This window comes from Microcaecilia unicolor, chromosome 5, assembly GCF_901765095.1.
Source record: "Microcaecilia unicolor chromosome 5, aMicUni1.1, whole genome shotgun sequence".
Lineage (NCBI taxonomy): Eukaryota > Metazoa > Chordata > Amphibia > Gymnophiona > Siphonopidae > Microcaecilia > Microcaecilia unicolor.
The window spans coordinates 282,854,263-282,875,924 of record NC_044035.1 but is presented as its reverse complement, the minus strand read 5'-3'; the positions used below and the strand labels follow the sequence as shown (position 1 = coordinate 282,875,924).

Below are 21,662 nucleotides of genomic sequence, written 5' to 3'. Positions count from 1 at the left end.
TTCCATGCTAACCATCCATCTTCCATCTCTGTGTCCCTCTCTTTCCCCATGTTCAGCATCTCCTCTCTCTATGTCCCCCTATACTTCTATGTCTGGCGTTTCCCCCGTGTCCGTATCCCTGCATCCATCATCACCACTCTATGTCCCTATCCCCTCCCCTATGTCCAGCATCACTCCTCTGTATCCCTATGCCCCCATCCAAATTCCAGCATCTCCCTTGTATCCATACGCCCCTTCCATGTCCAGCATTGCCCTTAAGTCCATATACCAGCCCCATGCAGCATCTCCCCTTTGTGTCCTTGTCCCGATGCTCCCATCCATCCTCATCATCTTCTTTCTGTTTCCGTATACCTGTGTCCAGCTTCTCCTCTCTCTCCCTTCCCACACTAAAGTCCCTCTCCCCTCTCTGACCCAATCCAGATTCTCTCCCTCTCTTACTTCCCCCCAGCATCTGGCTAACATGCCCTCCTTTTCGCTGTGTATTCAGTATTTGACTCCCTCTTCCTTCATCCCCTTGGTTCAGCATTCTCTCTTTTATGCAAGTTACACCAGAACATGGGACCAGGCAGAGGTCCAGAATAGGCCTGTATGAATTGCAGTCAGGTGGCTAAGGTAGATACACTGTGGCAGAAGGGGGAGGGGAGGAAGACACAGAGATGCCAGGCCTGCGGGCTGGGAGCGAAGGGATAGGAGCGAGGTACCAGACCTGTGGGAGGGGTAATCACGCATTATAAAAAATGTTTTTACCATGGAAAACAAAGCTTTTTACTGTTCCCACCGGGCATTAGAAAGTTTACTCCTACAACTGCAGTAAATCCTCTGAAGTTTTTTTTTTTTTTTTGTTACTGCGGCTTTACCACAGGCCCCCTTGCCATTCTCTACTCAGAGTAATTTAAGTAAATGCTTCTTTACAGAAAGGGTGGCAGATGCATGGAACGGCCTTCCTGTGGAGAGCAAACATGTAGGAAGGGAGAAGAAAGGATAACAGACAATATGGATAGGCAGTCTTAATAGGCCAGATGGTCTTTAACTGCCATCATTTTCATGTATCTAAAAGTAGAGCTCTTCCACAAGACTTAAAAAACACACACAAAAGTTATGGAACAAAATAAAACCTAACTGTATTTGACAGCCATGATGAAGTGCATGCAACTTTGAGTCCTACATTTCAGACAACCATTAAAGACACATGTGGGAACAGATGCTTTATTGAGCTTTACCCATAAAGCAACGCAAAAGAAAAGAATCAGCACCCTATAACAGCTTTACAAAAAAAAAAAAGTTGCAAAAACAGGTAACTACCCATGCCAGCACAACACAGAATTATACTACAGGTAACTTATGTTCAGGTCTTTTCATTTTTCTGGGCTTCTTATCAAGCTGCACTAGCAGCTCCCAGTGCAGTAATGCCGACAAAGCCCATTCACATGAATGAGCTCTGGTGGCATTGCCCCATGGGAACCACTACAGTGGCTTGCTAAAAGAGGCCCTATCTTCCACAAGGGCTGACACGTGGGCTGCCTCTACTAAATGCCGAGATGTGGGTTGCCTGCATGCAGCCGCCATAGTACAGTAATTTGCCTCATCATGTATGGGCACTTTCTCCCATTGCTTGTTGGTAGCTCAAATAGCTGACTCATTTTAGCTGGCCCATGGTTATGTTCCCCCTGGTGCACTAAATGCTATTCCATTGTGCAGCCAGGGAGCAGCACCTCTAAACACATCACATGCCACACATTTTTCAAAAAAAAAAAAAAAAGTCATTCACTCCATGTCCCAGTATCATTTCTTCAAACCACAACCTCAAACATCTTAATACAACTCAGTTGTATCAAACACACTAAGAAAGTATGTTACAGTTTGAGAAGCTTAACAGTCTATACATAAGAAATTGAATCTTTTGAATAAAACCTGACTTCAAACTGAAACTGCACTATACATAAAGGTCCCTACCCTATTATTTCCCTGTGAAAGATTAATATCTGTTCAAGGTTCCCACCCTCCACTCATACACTGTACAATAGAAAAGCCTCAAGATTTTAGGCAGTCTCTCATTATAAACATTTTTTGTTAGCAGGTAAAGTCACTATAGGATATAACCTTATGATTTCAAATCCAGAATTGTTAGAAGGTTGAACCTTAAGTTAGTGATACTAATCAACTAGACTTCACAGCTCTTGAAGGTATGAAGTTCTCAATAAATGAGATACAATAAGGCTTACATCCAATAAGGCACAATAATTTCAGTAGGAGAACATGAGCTATGTTCAGTACAAAGAAACATTGCTCTACCCAGTGCCACCAATGCCATTCAATAAAGAAGCTTCTATATCTGGAGAAAAGATCACAAATTTGAAAAATAGAGGAACTTCTCACACACCACACAGAAAAGAGAAAAAAAATCACTGGTACTTGGATAGAATAGAAATCGCTTTTCTCTTTCCTCAAAGCTCTCAGATTGTTTCCAGATTTTTAGTGCTCAAGTTCATATGACACATTCAATTTTATCTGAAAACACCAATGCAACTGAGCAATATCCCAGTTTAAGAAAGCAAATCAAATGGTTTCTGGAAGCGTTAGGACAGATAAATATATTAAAAATGGAAGGGGATATCAGTGCACATTGCAATATGTTTCTCTGAAAATTCCCAGACCCCACAGAGAAGTCAATATCTGGAAATATTTGGCCTACCACATTTTCTTCTCATACTGTGAAGGAAATAAGCAGCTCATCCCAAGACGATTTAGTCCTTGTAACTTTTAAATACCTAGAATTTTACCCAATTTGAGAAATCTGCAATCTCATGAGCAGCCACTTCTGTGCTGGATGAAGCCAACATTTTTATAAATATACATATATCATTTTATATATTTTACAAGCACTAGGCCCACTGGTAACATGCATCCTAACAAATAGGATAAAATATTACATTTTGTAAAACCTAAACAGTTCACCATTTTAAGTCCCAATTCAAATGATTTTTGCCAAAAGGAAGCAGAGGAGAGAAGACTCTGAAAATAGAGTCCATCTGTGCTTTAGGCTTCTGCATTACTCACCAGTTAAGGCAGAAGCAGTTGTACATAGCCACCCTATTCAAGTACCAATTTAACACTTCTCCTAAATTCAGTCCTCATTCTAATGTCACTGAAAATAGTTCTCAAACAGGTTTTAAACCGGATGAATCAATGAAGCACTTGGCTTAGGTACTTCACTTTTTCCTTTCACAAAAATTCTGGAATTGCATGACCACATTGTTAACTTCAGTACCACTTCAAAGCTGAACACTTGCAACGGCAAAGTTAAATATGATGCCAGTTGCCTAATCTACACCCAGTGCCTTCAGCTGCCTTTCAATCTCTTCATCTGATATGGTGGTTTTTGATGTGGATGCAGATGGTAAGCCTTTGCCAGCTGATGGAGCCTTCGCCATCTGCAATACAAAAATACAGCATTGTCACTTGATGCAGCAGGAAGCCATACATCCTAGAAATGGATACACAAGACATATTTTACTAACAAGGGTGTGTTTATTTATTTTTTTTAAATCGACAACCTCCCCCAGCAAATGTCCGACTGCCATTCAAGAATCAGTCATGACTCTATAATCAGCAACTACTTACAAATAAAGCAAAAATATTTACCTGTATCAGGTATTCTCCAAGGACAGCTGACTTCATATTCCCACAAGTAGGTGATGCCAATCCGCATTGCTCTGTCCGGCATTTTCCCAAAGCTAAAAGGAGAGCTTTGTAGAGCCGAGCCGTGCTGCACCATGTGAGTGCCTTCTGCCTATCGCGCAAACACGGTCTCCTCAATTTAATACAAAAGCAAAAAATAAAGTAAAAATAACAAAGGAGACAACTCCAAGGGGAGGTGGGAGGGATTGTGAGAATATGAAGCCTGCGGTCCTTGGAGAATACCTGCTACAGGTAAGTATCTTCGTTTTCTCAGAGGACAAGCAGGCTTCCATATTCTTACAAGTGGGGAATCCCTAGCATTCAAGCTCACTGAAAACAACAAACACTGGTCAACTGGGCCTCAACGGCGAGGACACAATCTGAATGAGAGTGCAGTCTAAACAGAATAAGATAGGCCTAGAAGGGTTGAGTTGGATTCTACACCCCAAATAGATTCTGCAAAACTGTCTGCCCGAAACGACTGTAGTGTTGGGTATCCTGCTCAAGGCAATAGTGTGATGCGAATGTGTGGACTGAAGACCACGTTGCAGCCTTGCAAATTTCTTCAATGGAGGCTAACCTCAAGTGGGCTACCGACACAGCCATGGCACCACGTAGTAGGCCAATGCTCTCTTGCAATCCAAGGTGTGCAGGTTGTTTTTGCTAAGATGGGAATGAGCTCGGGAAAAGAATGTTGGCTAGATAATCGACTAGGAAACAAGATGGCAAGCGATCCGCAAAATCCAACGTGGAGACAAACAAAGCAGATCAATCAGTGATATGGTTCAAAACTTTATTTCAGAGATTCGCCCGACACAGACTGTGTTTCGCCCACAAGGGCTGCGTCAGGGGCTAATAGTCCAAGCAGGACATGAGATTGAAACGTAAAAAACCAGCAGGGTGCTTTCCTCAGTCAAGATGAGGACATCAGCTCAATGCACAGGGTAAGTCTCTGGTCGCATCTCTCAGCTGTGCATTGAGACACGGAATTGAACTATATCCTCAGGTTGTGGCACTCCTGGTCTCACCAGCGTCATGAGGAAGTTGGGTCTGAAGATACGAAGTTGAGGATTTCCCAGCTGATGCAGCGGATACCTGCACAATCAGGCACTCTTTTATAACTTCAGTCAACAAACACAGGAAGTCACAGCTGGACGTCTCCCTTGGCAAAGGACAGCTGAGAGATGCGACCAGAGACTTACCCTGTGCATTGAGCTGATGTCCTCATCTTGACTGAGGGAAAGCACCCTGCTGGTTTTTTTACGTTTCAATCTCATGTCCTGCTTGGACTATTAGCCCCTGACGCAGCCCTTGTGGGCGAAACACAGTCTGTGTCGGGCGAATCTCTGAAAATAAAGTTTTGAACCATATCACTGATAGATAATCGACTAGTTCAGATGGAAATCCGACACCACCTTTGAGTACCTCGTGGAGAGTGCAGTCACAGCCTCCTTAGGAGAGGTGTAGTCCAGGACCTCGAGCATCTTGGTCTTGGGCTCATCCTCCACTTCCAAAGGAAATGGAATGGCCTCAGCCATTTCCTTTACAAAAGATGGAAATGAAAGGCTCTCTGGGGGATACTGTCTCATTTCAGGTGGAGGGGAGGGTTCAGACGGAATCCCTTAAGACTCATCTGAGGAAAAGTATCTGGGATCCTCCTCTGAATCCCATGAGCAATTTTCCTTGGTGTCAGACAATATCTCCTTATGAGACTGCCGAGACCAAATCTGCCTCGATGCCGAGGAACCATGTTCTCGAGAATACCGGTGAAGCTTCCTCCACCGACGCTGGAGGAGAGTGGGTGCCGGCTTGGGTGGAAGTCAACACCGGGGCTGCAAACGGCGCCAGCGGAGGCCGCACCACAGGCTAAGGGCCAGGTGGGGTCATAACAGGAAATAGGGTAGGCGCAAATACCCCCAGTACCAATGCACACTGTTGCATAAGGTCATCCAGCAGCTCTGGGAGCGATGCCTGGAAGCGCTCATCCAGGGCAGACACCGAGAAAAGCTGGGGTGTTGGTTGAGGTGCAGGTTGCAGAACGGTAGATGCAGGAGCGGGATCTCGGTTGCTTGGAGACAGGTGCATCGGAACCTCCTGTACGGAGGGGCAGAGATCCTGCCCGCGCCGATGCTTCTCAGGTGCCAAATCCTTTCACGCCCTGGAACTCCCGGCACCATGCGTCGAGGGTGGCCGACGATGATGCCTCTTGCACTTCACCCGAAGTGGGTCAACCAAGGCTCCTCGGTGCTCACAAGGACAACGTCGAATCCTCACGTTGCCACAGGGTCGGGTCTGACGATGGACAGTCCCAGGGTGCCTGCACAGCAGGAGGCCTCGATACAGGTGGAGACCCACTCGATGCCTCACTATTTCCAGTGTCTAAGGGACTAGAAGCAGCCATGCTTACCGACGCTCCCGATGCCATTGCAATGTTTAAAGTTGATCCCGATGCACTGGACCTGGCTCCAAAAAATTCTCTCTCTTCAAGCCTCTCAGAATACCTGGGTCCTCTTCTTTATGCAAAGACAGAGAACACAGTTAGCAGGACTATGCTTGGGCCCAAGACACTGCAGACACCAAGAATGGGTGTCCTTTTCCAAGATAGTTCGACTGCACTGGGTAAAGCGCTTGAAGCCACGGAGGCTTTGTGGACACGGATGGGAAAACTTCACCAGCTAAATCAAATGACTCGATGGTGTCTGAAAAGGTAGTTTACCTGCTCTTTACCCTCTGTCAGCTTCTCCTTGATTGCTCCTGTTTTCCCATCTGTATTCTCTTATTTTAGCTCCTCTGTACTTCTTTGTATCCTATTACTTGAACAATTTTCTCCAGTTGTATTATGTAATTTTCCTGTAACTTTGTTAGCTACATTGAGCCCGCATAAGCTGGGAAAATGTGGAATACAAGTGGACCAAATAAAAAAAGGGGCAAGGCACAGCGAGGAAACTTAAAACCGGGCAAAACAAATTAAAGGAAGGTTAAAAAAAAAAAAAAGTCCTATAAGAAGAACCACACAGAAAACGAGAAAAAAAAAATACAGATGGAAGGCACAAGAAAGGTCTCAGACCGGAAGAATGAGAGGGCAAAAAAACAGCACCTTCTCACATGGAAAAAAGAGAACTGAGACCATGTTCGCATGATGGGCGGGAAGGCACTTGCTCATGCGCGGTGGAGCGCATCTCACACTCCACAAAGCTCTCGTTTTAGCTTTGTCAAAATGCTGGACTGGGCAACGTGGATCGGCGTCACCCACTTGTGAGAATATAGAAGCCCTGCTTGTCCTCAGAGAACCAATATCATTTTGCTTTATGCTTTTTATCCAGAGAAAAGAATGACTTAAAATTATTGCATTCCTAGAAGCAGAGGTGCATCTCCTCTAGGGGAGATGGTATAGCCTGGCAACACAAATGTTAAGGTAAAGTATGCAAGAGAAGGCAAACTGGGGACTTCAGGGATAAATCTGGGCAAGTCACTTAACCTTCCATTGCCCCAGGCACAAATAAGTACCTGTATACAATATGTAAGCCGCATTGAGCCTGCCATGAGTGGGAAAGCGCCGGGTACAAATGTAACAAAAAAACAAAAAAAAATGTAGAAAACAGGCCAGCTACTGGGCACTGTGGCAGGGAGAAGAATAACAGAACCAATGGCATACAGATTTACTGTTTTTATCAAATAAGGGTTTTGCAGGAATATAAGTAATTATTTTTTAATCAAGGTGTAAGACCAGTTGAACATAAACCAACATTTTTGGTGTTCCCTCCCCCTCCCCCCAACATTTTTGGTATCGTCCCCTCTTGATAACTGCCTTTTTCCCCCACTCTCACCTGCTTCTCTGGAAGACAATTGGCAAAGTTATGCAGTGGGCCAATGCAGAGCCTTGAGCATCTGCATATGCTCAAGGCCTGCCAGTTCCTGCCCTCTCTGAGACTCATGGAGAGTGCGGAAGTCAGCAGACATCAAGCATACGCAGATGTTGAAGGCTCTGCACTGGCCCAGTGAATAACTGTCAGCATATGCTGGAGAAGTAGGTAAGTTATAAAAAAAAGGTGGGGGGGGGGGGGGGGGGGGGTGGGGGAGGGAAGGAAGAAGGCAGAGTGGGAGGCCGAAAATATGTCTGAAGAGGTATACTACCTGTTCATGGGATTTGGTTACTGAGATGGGGAGAGGAGCAGAATTGCACATAGTACTTCATGGGCGGGGGGGGGGGGGGCTGATCTGTTCTTCATGGGAAAGGAAGGCACACATCCTTAGGGAGCCGTGTTTCAGAGCATGGGGGGAAGGCCTACCCTAGGGGTTCAGACTCATGGGGTGACTGCTCTTTGGACTTTTTAGCCTGCTAAGGCTAATGCAAAAACTTGCACCTCAAGAGGTCAAAACCTCAGGCTACTTAGTATGCTGGACATTTGAATATGAATCCCCCCCCCCCTCCCCCGTTTATACTCAAACTAACAATTTCCCCCCTTTTCTGGGGAGAAAACATCTCTTGGTTTATACTCGGATAGGTTTATGTTCAAGTACATATGGTAACTATGAAGCTGTATTCTTTTTCAGTTTGCATGCTGTTTGGTTTGGCTAAAAAAAGAAAAAAAAAAGATTTAAACAAAGAAAAGAGAAAGGAGAAAACCTACATCTTAAGGAGAAAATTTAAAAACATAAAAAAAGACCCAAGAGCATTTTGATGCAACTTGCAGAAAAACAGTTGTTTGGCTAATGTTCCATACCTTTCCAGAGATCTCAATTCCAATTTCATCCAGCACCTGATTGACAATATCCTGACTTTCCTCTTCATCGTCCGAGCCATCAAAAATATCATCTAAGGTATCATTTACTATAAAGCGTAGGAAAAACAGTGCTTACACATTGGAAGAAGTCAATGTGAATAAAATTTACTTCACAGATAATAAAAGTCAACATGAAAACTCAGATGTCAAGTAACATTTCAGGTAAAAGCAGATACAAACTCAAAAACAGCCCGAGATTAAAAACTGGAATTCCAGTAGATCCTGGTTAGCAGGGGCAATGCTTAATAGCATTCCTTTCACTTACTCATTTCTTCTGTCATCTCCATCTTCATATTTTCCTTTTGGAAATTCTGCATTGTGTGCAATGTTTTCTGTGGATCCATTTTCTTGTTTACGGCTTGCATGGTCTTGCAAAATTAAAAGAATATTCAAGCTCAAATTAATTAACATGAGCTTTCTACATGAACAAATAAACCAGAAAAAGAGCAAAAGCATTCAGAATTTGGGGATGGGGCTAGTAAGTTGTGTTAGTTCCCCGCTGCTGTCAAGAGCTGCTTCATTCATAAACTGTATTATATGAACATGAGAGGATGCTTTAATATGGATTTTCTTTTAGCCCTACAGATATTTCTAATTTATTGAGTGCTTTCCACACAGCACTTTACAAACTCAAACCAACAGAAAAAAAAACAGTAAAACACCGAGATGAGATGAATAGAGGGTGGAGAGTTAGAAAGAACCAAAGGGATGCAGACTAGGAAGGAAAGACATCACAAAAACAATTACAGAAGAAATGAGTACTGAGCAGCCCTATGAAGAAAGAATTGTGTAAATGCAAAAAAGAACTGGTATCAGAACAAGTAAGTGTAAGACACAACAATGGGAAGAAGGAATTCAAATGGATGCAAAACCCCAAGAATTGGATGAATTGGCTATAAAGGACAAAATCAAGAGAGCAAGTGGACATGTAAAGCAGGGCTGTGCTGGTAAATTGTTAACAGGGGGCTCTCTCTCGCCAGCAAAGTAAAAGAGAATTCAGGAGGGGCCCAAGCCCACATTTTGGGATCCATTTGTTAAAGTAGCCATGGAGAACCGGCTCCCAAAATTCTTAAAAACTTAACAAACGGCTCTCGAGAGCCTGTGAGAGCCTGCTCCAGCACACCACTGCATGTAAGCCACAGCTTCAGCAGAGTAACATTCTTACACTATAAAAGCCATTTCCCCCCTACCAAGCAATGAAAAATGTTATATAAATTACTTAGTGCCTGATTTATTAAGACATTTCCCCCTATTCTATGTCTAGGAGGAAAACTATAAGATCCTTTAGTTTGTTTGATAAAATATATACATTCTTGTTTGTAAAGTGGAGGAATAGCCTAATGGTTAGAGTAGTAGATTGGGCATCAAGGAAGCCTTGTACAAAACCCATTACATCCACTGAAGAAAAAATTTAGTTTACCTACCTTTGCAGTAGTTGACATGGCCCCAGCCATTTTCATCTGGGAGTTCATCAGTTTGGTTTGGGTTGACATGGAGGTGACCTTTGAACTTACAGCGTAAGTTCGTGTTTTCTGTTTACGCAGCTGTACAAGTTGTTTTGCTAAAACTCTGCAGGCATCTTTATTACCCGTCTTGGCCATTTTCTTAATTTCTAGTTCCTGTGTACAAAAGAAAAAAAAAAAATCCCACAAAATCTGTAACTCTCTCATGATTTATATTAGCCTTTTAGCACTGGTATTACCAAATGATATACATGGCATATGGGCATACTTTCTGTCCTCTACGTACAGAGCAAGCCCCTCTCCTCCCTTCCTCTCCCTCTGCACACAAAACGAGCCCCCTCCTCCCCAAACAAGCCCACCTCCCGGCCCCACCACAGGTTTCTTTCTCACCATCCTGGTCTCCTGACTGTGGGATTCACCGCTATCTCCAATCCTGTTTAATCTTACGATGACTCCATTAGGTGAAAAACTGGAGGCAGAGGGGTTCTACACTTTCATTTATGCAGACAATGTCACAATCTATATCCCTTTCAAGACTGGTCTTCCAGTAATTGTCCCTTTTTAACATATTTATAAATGACCTAGAGATGGGAGTAACTAGTGAGGTAATTAAAATTCGCAGATGACACAAAGTTATTCAGGGTCGTCAAGTCGCAGGAGGAGTGTGAAAGATTACAGGAGGACCTCGCGAGACTGGGGGATTGGGCGTCCAAGTGGCAGATGAAGTTCAATGTTGACAAGTGCAAAGTGATGCATGTGGGTAAGAGGAACCCAAATTACAGCTACGTCATGCAAGGTTCCGCGTTAGGAGTCACGGACCTAGAAAGGGATCTGGGAGTCATTGTTGATAAGACGTTAAAAACTTCTGCTCAGTGTGCTGCGGCGGCTAAGAAAGCGCACAGAATGTTGAGTATTATTAGGAAAGGGATGGAAAACAAACACGAGGATGTTATAATGCTGTTGTATCGCTCCATGGTGCGACCGCACCTCGAGTATTGTGTCCAATTCTGGTCGCCGCATCTCAAAAAAAGATATAAAGGAATTGGAGAAGGTGCAGAGAAGGGCAACGAAAATGATAAAGGGAATGGAACGACTTCCCTATGAGGAAAGGCTGAGAAGGTTAGGGCTCTTCAGCTTGGAGAAAAGGCGGCTTAGGGGTGATATGATAGAAGTCTACAATATAATGAGCGGACTAGAGCGGATAGATGTGAAGCGTTTGTTTACACTTTCAAACAACAACAAAACCAGGGGACACAAGATCAAGCTAGAATATGGTAGATTTAAAACAAATAGGAGAAAGTTTTTCTTTACTCAGCGTGTAGTTAGACTTTGGAACTCGTTGCCGGAGAATGTAGTGACAGTAGTTGGCCTTGCGGAATTTAAAGGGGGTTTGGACAGATTCCTGAGGGAAAAGTCCATTGAACATTATTACATTTTTTTTTTTGGTGGGGGGGGGGGGGGGGGTTGCCGGGTTCTTGAAGCCTGGATTGGCCGCTGTCAGAGACAGGATGCTGGGCATGATGGACCCTTGGTGTTTTCTCAGTATGGCGGTGCTTATGTACTTATGATTAGGCTTGGTCTTGATTTCTTGGAATCCTGGGCTTCCGAATTTAAATTTAAGTTAAACAGAGATAAGACTAACCTCCCTGTTTACTAAGCCATGCTAGCGGCTGCCATGCACTAATGCAGACACAGCCCATTCACTTTGAATGGACTGTGTTGGAATTGCCATGTGGCTTAGTTAACACAGGGGTGAATTTCTTGTTGTTACCAACCCCTTCCACCTTAACATATATAAAAATTTTACCACTGACAATGCATCCTACCCCCTAGGCACTACGCTTAGGGGACTGGGTGTATTAATTGAGTCACCTCACATTCAAGCCTCAGGTTTCCTCAGTAGTGAAAAAAAAAATCCTTCAGGTGTCTTTGGAAGCTGAGGAGAATCAGATCATATTTCTCACCTGACATTGTTAGGCTGCTAGTTCAATTCTTGGTTTTAACTCAATTCGATAACTGCAATTCCATCTATGCTGGATGTTTAAGGAGGGTGTCCTAAAACGACTGCAAATGGCCCAAACTAAAGCAGCTAGGCTTGTCCTCAAGGTATTGCGTTTTGATAGAACCAATCCATTATGCAAGTTGCACTGGCTGCCTATTAAAGCCAGGATTATTTTTAAATTATGTATTTTTGTCTTTCAAATATTATATGGCATCACACCGGATTACATGGAGCCCTTAATAATTATTCCCCTATGCGATATAACCCTCTGGTTCTAGGGTCTACCTTAGAATTCATCTTCCAGATTGCAAGAGAGTGCACTATAAGTTGAGTCACTCCGCAGGCTTTAGATATTAAAGGTGTTAAGTGGTGGAACTCACTGCCAATGGCAATCAAGGGTCAGCCTGATTACGTGGTATTTTGCAAAAGATTGAAAAACTTTGCACTTCGAGGTGTTTTTACCCATTGATGGAGTATGTTAGATTGTAACTGGCCAATCTATGGTTTATTAGTTCTTATTTGTTACTCTGCTTTTACTTGATATTTTGTTTATGGTATTATAAACCTTGCCAGTTGTTTTATTTATTGTAATCCATATTGAACTTGAGTATGTTTGGGATAATGTGAGGTATAAACATCAAAATAAATAAGTGAGTATATAAAAGATTAATTTAACCTAACTTCATAAAAAGACAGCTCTGTGAAATCTTTCTAAATGTAGAAAAGCTATGCACATCTGATTTCTCTAATCAACTCTTTCCTGAGTAAGCAACTGTAACAAAGGACAGCTTATCATGCGTTTTTTCAATCTGTCCTGACTTCAGGTTAACCCCTTCCCTCAGCACTGTACTGCAAAACCTGCACACCCAGCTATTGAATGTCTAATACTAAAAGAAACAGCACAGCATGTTTAGTTATATTGTTTAATCATATTTAAATAAGCAAAAACACACACAGTTATGTACTCTCAACTATGAGGTGCAAACAGCAATGTATTTTCTTAGCAGTTGATTTTGAATCAAGATATAAATATGCCTTAATGTTTTCAGAGACCGACTCATAGGATCTTGTTTATTGTTCTTAATACTTATTTTTGCATCTGACAAAAACTAAATGTATTCCTGTTTCTCTTATATCAGTGTGTCTCAGAATCATGTTCCCTGCTTTCCCAGAGAATAGAAATGAAAGGTTATAAAAAATACTTAAGATACCCCTCTACTGTATGCCCACTTTGGCTGTACCACTAGGATACCTGCACTGATAATGATGAACAGCATGAGAGCAGTTGAGTAACGGTATCCTGATTCACTTAAACCCAGAAGGATGTTCAGTAGTTAAACATTTAGGGCCCCCGTTTACTAAGATGTGCTAGCGTTTTTAGAACATGCCTAAAATTAGCACGCACTAAACGCTAGAGACACCTACATATTCCTATGGGTCTTTAGCGTGCGCTAAAAACACTAGTGCGCCATTAGCACTGTTTAGTAAATAGGGCCCTAAGTGGTCTTTCTATTAAGACTCGCTAATGTTGCCCAAAGGAGTACAATGGACTGCGCAGAGTTTAGCGAGCACTAATCATCAGCACGCTTTAGTAAAAGGACCCCTTAAGGTCTTCCCAAGATTTTTCACTGGTTAAATAGAAAACCAAACTAAAAAGAAGGTAGAAGAGGGATGGTCTACTTTAGTTCTATTGTGTTGTTTTGTCTGTGTGATGATATTTTCTAGTTGTGTATTTTGCAGGATCTATAGATATATCAGAATTCCTTCAACAATTCTACATAGCGATATGGGTAGTGAGCAACAACTTACGCCTATGTTTCTTAAGGTGTGCTATAGGTGCGTTAGCTTGGTTAACGCACATTAAACGATAACACCCATAGAAATGTATAGGCGCGTTAGCATTTAATGCGCCTTAACTTTATAGGCATGTTAAAAACACTAACGCACCTTAATAAACATACTCCTAAGAGAGGTAATATCTGAGGCCTCTAGGTAGCAAAATAGTGTAACAAGGTAGCAGCCAAAACTCAAGGGATGCTGGCAGGTATACAGGGAGTACAACTAGCAAAAACAATTAAAATAAAAGAGTTGATAATATCTTTGTGCATGTCACTGGTGAGACCTCAGCTATAACACTGTCTTCATTTCTGGAGGCCATGCCTCCAAAAGAATACAGACCAGTTCAAAATTTTCCTAGAAAGTTAACCAAAAATGGTGCAGGGTCTGAACAAAACATCAGAAGAGATTTAGGATCCCATGAGTACACCTTTCCAAGAAAGATGAGGTGGGAACAAGTTAATACACAGTGAGGCATATTTACAAAATTCTATAGTAACCTATGGAACTTTGTAAGTCTAAATGCTTTGAAAATGAACCCCAGTGTGCATTATGACATTTATTTATACATTTATACCCTATATTTTACAACGAGAGTTGTCGGTTCAATGTGGCTTACATTTACATTAGTTATCAGTCATCATCTTACATTTTACATCAGTTAACCATATTATGTTGTTCAAGAGTCTGTGTGGTTTTGGCTGGTTTCTGTTCATAATTTATTCTTCGTGTTATGTTGTGGTGTTTTATTGTTGTCCAGTGACATCGAGTAGCGTTTTGCTGAAAAAGTGGGCTTTCAGATGTTTTTGGAAAGTTAGGTAGTCAGTCATGCATTTTAGGACTTTCATTATGCATTCAGGGGCACTTTTACAAAGTAGCAGTAAGCCCAACTCGGGCTTACTGTCCTTTTTCAAAGCGTCAGAAAGTCCAACACGGGCTTACTGCACGCTATCCTAGAACTACTGCCAGCCCAAAGATGCTGCCGGCGGTAGTTCTGGTTCCAGCTTGTGTCATTTCTGGCGAGTCGGAAATGTTTTTTAATAGCAAGGCACTAACCTGGCAGTAATCGGGCATCGCTGTGAACTACCTGGTTACTGCGGAGCCTTTACCATTACCTCAATGGATGGTGGGAAGTGCTCCCCGTCACACGGTAAGAGACTTATCTTACCGCATGGCCATTTTATCCACATTTTACTGCAGGGCCATTTTTCCCCACAGCTTAGTAAAAGTGCCCCTCTGCAAACTATGCTCATATGAAGCTCCAGAAAGGCTGGTAGAAGCTAAAAGGGTAAAGGATTTCAAAAACTTAGGGGTTAAACACAGAGGATCCTTACTTGCAAGGTGTGAAGGAATAGTGGATGTATGAAGAGTGACACCACAGGTCATGGTGGCAACCAAGAGGTAACTTGCAAGCAGTGGCAGTTATAAATATATATATATATTTTTTTTTTTGGGGGGGGGGGGTCATTTACTTATGATTGTGATTAAATGTGATTTTTAATGCTGTTATTTTCTTTGAGCACTTGTGTGGAACGGTATAAGATAGCAATAATCGTAATAATACATTTTAATAGCATTGATGAAACTTGTATGAGGCAGTCTTTATGACCCTAACACCTGTGGTATGGCTGTACTGGGCTTCCAAGGAAATGGGGTAACCTGCATAGAGTGACCACAGTTAAAATACAAATTTTAGTGACCATGGGGAGTCCACATATTCTGTACATGGACATTGCTAGTTTCAGTGACTGCATAAATTATTAGAAAAAGGCTTTGTAATAAAGACGTACAAGGGGACCTGTGTTGAGTTTGTAAGATGACAAGCCCTGAAATGACTTAAATACTGGCGGTGGTAAAGGTCAGGATTTCTATGCTTCAAACGAGTATGAAGATGGAAGAAAAGACTGAAAATTCAGACAATTGACTTGGGAAGCTGGTGTTGGACTGGGTATGGGGATGTCTATGCTTGTATACACAAAGTGAAATAATTTCAACTGGGCAGACTGGATGGGCCAGTCTAGCCTTTTTCTATTATATTACTATTTATGAATAGATGTGATGCCTATGTTCTGTGCGAGGGTTTCCCCTGATTTAGCAGGAAAAGTGCACTTTCTACTCACTGCCACTTTAAGAGGGGGGGAAAAAAACAAGCTTTTTGATGACATATGACTGATTAATTTAATTAAATATGCCCTGTAAAGTGGCTACCTTCACAAATTTGTCCTGCAAGCTTATAAATGCTCTGTTTTACTTACCAGCTGTTTTTCCTGTTTTTCTAAGGCTGCTCGATCCCTAGTTATTGCCCTCTGAGTACCTCGTAATTCTTTATTCTGTTCTTTTATAACATCTGAGGAAGAAAAAAATAATGTTTCTATAATAATGTTTCTGTAATAACGTTACCCGTTTTTATCACCATAACACAGCAGGGGCATCATAGTGGGGGGGAGGGATTGGGGGATGTCTATGAAAGAAAATTTCTAGAGCTGAGGACTTCCTGCTGTGCTCTAACACCTGTGCACTGTAAAAGCAATTTGGAAATTGCTCAGACCTGTACATTACTAACATTAGCTGTTTCATAAGAGAAATCTCAGCTAAGACAATGACAGCAATCTCAAATACACTACTGGAAAGACTGTCATATGGATACATACATTTAGTTTGTCTTCGTTGTCTATCTTAGACAACGCAGCTCCCACCAGGGAAATGCTCTAGGCAGCAAGTTTATTTGCCACAGTAAAGGCAGTGGACTAAGACTATGTTATTCCTTAAACTCTCCCCTTATTGCTCTTATTGTTAGATCCTAGTTCTTTACCAATACAATGACAGTTGGTCATAGCAAGCACTGTGATGGCATGAATTCTTCATTCTCTAATCACAACAGTAGGAAAGGGATAGAATTTGATATACTGCCTTTCTGTGGTTACAATCAAAGTGGTTTATATATTATATACAGGTACTTATTTTGTAACTGGGGCAATGGAGGGTTAAGTGACTTGCCTAGAGCCACAAAGAGCTGCAGAGGGAATCAAATCCAGTTCCCCTGATTCTTAGGTCACCACACTAACCACTAGGCTACTCATTTATTCAGGTCTTAAGCAAACCAAGTCATTATGACCCCATTTGTCATTCTATAAGAAATATTAATGTACAAAGTTTCAGCACCTCTCACATCACAAATTAAACTGGTAATTAGAACAGGGCTGTTTACTAGGCACCATACAAATATCTCACAATTGGGAAAATGAGGAATACTACAGAAAAGGAGGAAGAGGGGTAATAGGCTCGGGGCAGGAAATATAGGCATAAGATTCCATATGTATTAGAATAAAAATAAAAGAATCTGCAATTTAGCAAAATACAAAAATGAAATCTGATAATTTATAAACAGTGGAAATAAAAATTAGTAAAAAAGAAAGGATGTTTAATTATCCTATATATTCATATTTATTGTTAACAAGAAAGTCCTTCCTCTCCTCCCCCCTTTCTCTTTTGATGTGTATAACACTCATTGCTGTTGGGGGGGGGGGGGGGGGGGAGAGAATAACTCATTCTCAGCTTATCCTTTATCATCTTTGTCTATTCACTACCTCTCTCTACATACATATAAAATGCATCATTTCACAATCTACATCACTACCAAAATCCTGATCCATTCTCTAATCAGCTACTAGTTAGAACTGTGCAAACTGCTCCTTTTAATGCTGGTCACCAGAAACAGATGGGCATTGAATATCCAGGGTCAGCGAAGACTGCGACACATATGCGGGCTGCCTCCTGCCAGGCTGAATATCGGCCCCACTGTCTCCACTACCATCTGTTCAAAATTCAGTTGTGTGACTTATCTTCTAATAAAGTCTAAGCCAATATAACCCCTCTTCTCAAGTTACTACATTGGCACCCTATTCACTTCTCCACACAGCTCAAGCTCCTCCGACTTCATTCTGTAGTTACTCATAACTCGCCTCTCATTATATCCCTCTTTATGAAGGATTTCATCAGGATTTCTCTGCTCTTCTCCCCTACCACCACATACCCATGCTTTCTATCCTACTGTTACTTACACTTTGAACAAACTTCCTGAGTCCCTGGGTCAGGCTTATAAATGCCAGCTCTGTGGGTGGTTAAGCATGAGCAAATTCCTTTACTGTGTCCAGGGAAGGGTTAATTTGTGCTGCACCTGCAATCATTTTGAAAAGTTGGTTTCCATGGCCAGACTCTCTTTCTGAAGTTAATCAAATGCAGTTCAAAAATCCACTATTTTGAGGCTGCTTTTAAACCTCATCTCCTTGTTCTCCTGATCATAGCCTGTTATTTTAACCATTTACTATATCACATTAAATTCCCAATGTCTGTCTGTCTTGCCTAAACCTAAGTACTACAGAGCAGGGACTGCTTCTGGTGTGTATCTTTACATCACTGCAAACATATAGTAGCAAAATGTAAGTATAATCAATTTATCATCACATAATTTCTGCACTTGACTGGCAACACAAAATGTGGTCTAATTTATCAGATGAAGAATATCATTATTGTAATATGCTAATAAGGCAGTTGGACCATTCCTGGGTATTTCTGTGCATGAGAAAACTGATTTGCGCACCGATACTCTGCTAGTGATCATTTGTAATTGCCTTAATAATCACATTCAGGGGCTGAGAGAAAAATACGTGGATAAAAAAAAGATTAACAGACTACATTAAAATGTTGCTTGATGGTGGTGTGTGTGCATTCTGGAGTCCCAGGACTATGAGTTCTATGATCCTACTCTGTCTCTGGGGCTAGGAATGCCAGCCAAACATGACACACCTTATTAAGCTGATACTGATAACTAGAAATGAAAATAAAAATGTTTCCTTTACAGAAGTTACACAATGATACTACCAAGGTGAAGCTTTCCATAGCTTGTCTATTTTCTACCTCTGGAAAACAAGCAATAAACAATGAAAACCAAGTTCAAAACCCTACCATATTTGCTGAAAAATGATAGAAACAGACATATATATATATATATATATATATATATATATATATATATAAGGGCCAGCAATTTGTTTTAAATACATGTTAGAGAAACAAATGTGCCAGACTCTTGACTTATAGCCAATGAAAATCTTGCTGACTGAACAATCTTGCCTGATTTATGTTCAGTACAAAGGGGGTCTTTTACAAAAGACTGGTGTAGGCTATCTGCCACAACACCTATTTTTATTAACTCCTATAGGCCCTACTGCAGATAACCTGTAAAAACCTCCCTAGACTGCTAAATAAGGTACAACACTTGTTTTTCTCCTTCCTTTTATTATTATATTCCCGGCAAACATGTCACTTGTTTTAAGAACCAATCATACCATGCTCAAAAAATATAAGGGGAATGACCCCAATCTTTCTCCCCAAAGACTTTTAGTGCACACACACACAAAGAACAAAAAACCCCCCAAAAAAACTCTTCATATTTTTATACAATACCATCAAAGATCTGACATTGTCACTGTGTTTTTTTTTAAATCTAACATTAGGTCACAGAATCTAGTTGTGACTCATTCTGCCCAGATTCAGAGGGCAGTACAACACACCATCCCATGTACAAGACACACCTACAGGGGATCAGGCAGGTGAACCAGGAAGAAGGATGAAATGTAAGTTTTTAACACTAGTATGTCATAGAGGCATATTTTCAAAGCACTTTGGGAGGCTAAGTTCCATAGGCTTCTATGGAACTTTGGGAGGCTAAGTGCTTTGAAAATGAGCTTGATAGTAAGCAATATAGGCAACAAGACAGTTGTGGGGGGTGGGGGTGGGGGGAAGGTGGGTCTTCTGTGTAGGAAAACACTTCAGCAGAGCATTACTACTTTTCTTTGTTTTCCAAATAGACTCAACTGGGATCCTAAATAAAAGGCTTAGAAGCGCCTGATCTCACGGTAAACAATGTCTGTTAACGTTCTGGGCTATTACATCAAAGTCTCTTCAAAAAAGTAATAAATAGCAATATGACAGTGGAACAAAACGGCTACTGTACGACCAAAGACAGCCTAACTTTCCACCAGAAAGCACATTATGCTATTTTAACAACGAAAAAGAATGAACCGATTTTAAGCTAAAAGGAACCTTTCCACTGTTCACTACAGGAAAGAAAACAATAGAAAATAATATTTCTGACTGCGAACGGAAAGCCCAATTACTAAAAAAGCTATTGTTATTACAGTAGTAAATCACTCTACTGTCTGCACAGAAAAAGTAAATACTAAACAATTAAGAGAATGAGCGTAAACCACCACGTAAAAATTTCACAAATTAAAAAAAAATCCAGTCAGCTACGTGTTAAAACTATAATGGAAGGTGAGAGAAGATAAAAACTTAACCGAAGGCAGAAGCTGTGATTCTTCTTTAAGTTTACAGTAAATAGAAAAGAGATCGGGGGGGGGCCTCGTCTACTCCATTTCTGAAGAAGTTTCAGCCAGCTCCCGGATACCCGCCAACAGAGGGGTGGGGGGAAGAGGGGGTCACATGCCACAGGTAAACACAGAAAGCCGGCCGGTTCTTACCATCCACCGTCTTCTTCTTAAACAGAGCAGCCATGGCTGCAACTGCCGTAAGCCAACCCTGGCTCCTTCTCCTTCTCTCTCCTTGTACCTTCCACTTCCTGCTACCGCGCGCCGCCGCAGCTCCAGGCTCCAGCGCACGACGTCACGTCACGCGCCCCACATGACGCAGCATCTCAGTCACACTCACTAGTATTACTTCCCTCGTCTCTCAGGCCGTGTGTGTGTGTGTCGTGTGGTGGTAGTTCGCAAGGGCATGAGGGTGGAAGAGAGATGGGAGCGGAAAGCAATGAATGCTCTTCTCTTCTTGTTTCGTATAGCAGCTTGGTTAATAATTATTAACCAGAAAGAACTGGGTGTCTACAAAGGGATACAGACAGGTACCAGATTTTCAATGGGTGAATCTGGGACGCTTATCTTTTTGTGAAAGGGGAATAGTAGGAAGACTGAAATTGTACACAGGGAGTCCAGAAATTCTGTCGGGGAGGGGAACGACTAAAATAACTCTTAAAAGGTAATAATAATATGGAAGTAAGGGTATCTTTTACTAAACCGCTGTCGATTTCCGGCGCGGCTTTGTTAAAGAAGCCCTTAAATGTAGCGTGGTGGGCCTTCAAAAAGATACATAAACGAATGTGGGTCAGATCGCCCAGGGGCTCCAAAGGAATAAGCTGCTCCCCCAAAAAATCGTTCAAGTGCCAGCTGCTGAGTTACAGAAGTTGTAGTACATGTCATACCAGTTAAGGCTCTGCTCCTTTGACCATCTCCTCTTCCTGATTCTCCCAGTCAGAGACGCAGACAAACAAACATATATACATACTAGTAAAAAAGGCCTGATTCTGGAACGAATGAAACGGGCGCTAGCAAGGTTTTCCTGGGAGTGCGTATGTTTGAGAGAGAGAGCCAGAGTGAATGTGCGGGTGTGTGACAGAGTGAGACTGTCTGTGTGACAGTGTGTGTGTGAGAATGAGAGTGTGTGACAGGCAGGGTTGCCATATTAAAAAAAAAAAAAAATTCCCGCCCAAAACCCGCACACCCCACGCCTGACGTCATCAACCCCGCCTCTTCTGTCATCAGCCCCACCCCTGCCGTAATCAGCCCCACCCTTTCTGTCATCACCCCGCCCCTGCCGTCATCAGCCCCGCCCAATACTTCAGCAAACCCCGCCCAAAACATCACAAACCCCACCTCTGTAGCCATTAGCCCCACCCCTCGCCGGCCGAAAAAACGCCCCAAAACCCGCACAAAAAACCCAAAACCAGCCCAAAAAAACGCAACCCGCCGCGGGCAAAAGTTTCCCGCGGCGGGCGCGAAAACCGCCCATCTGGCAACCGTGGTGACAGGGCCCCCTCCCCTGTTC

The 21,662-nt window shown here is 42.2% G+C and overlaps 1 protein-coding gene across 1 annotated transcript; it reads right to left on the bottom strand.

Moving 5' to 3' along the window:
* Positions 1-1,192: 1,192 nt before the first annotated feature.
* Positions 1,193-20,423, bottom strand: CHMP2B (charged multivesicular body protein 2B). Its single transcript, XM_030204242.1, has 6 exons — positions 20,306-20,423; positions 16,019-16,110; positions 9,887-10,081; positions 8,728-8,830; positions 8,403-8,509; positions 1,193-3,431 (listed from the first exon to the last, which is right to left on the bottom strand). The coding sequence occupies exons 1-6, from the start codon at positions 20,337-20,339 to the stop codon at positions 3,321-3,323; spliced, it is 642 nt and encodes a 213-aa protein (XP_030060102.1). The 5' UTR covers positions 20,340-20,423; the 3' UTR covers positions 1,193-3,320.
* Positions 20,424-21,662: the final 1,239 nt, after the last annotated feature.

Coding starts and splice junctions, on each gene's coding strand:
- CHMP2B (XM_030204242.1), bottom strand. CDS start 20,339: ATGGCTGCTCTGTTTAAGAAGAAGACGGTGGATG. Junction 16,111..20,305: donor TAAGAAGAAGACGGTGGATG/GTAAGAACCGGC, acceptor TTTCTTCCTCAG/ATGTTATAAAAGAACAGAAT. Junction 3,432..8,402: donor GAATTGAGATCTCTGGAAAG/GTATGGAACATT, acceptor TTTGTATTGCAG/ATGGCGAAGGCTCCATCAGC.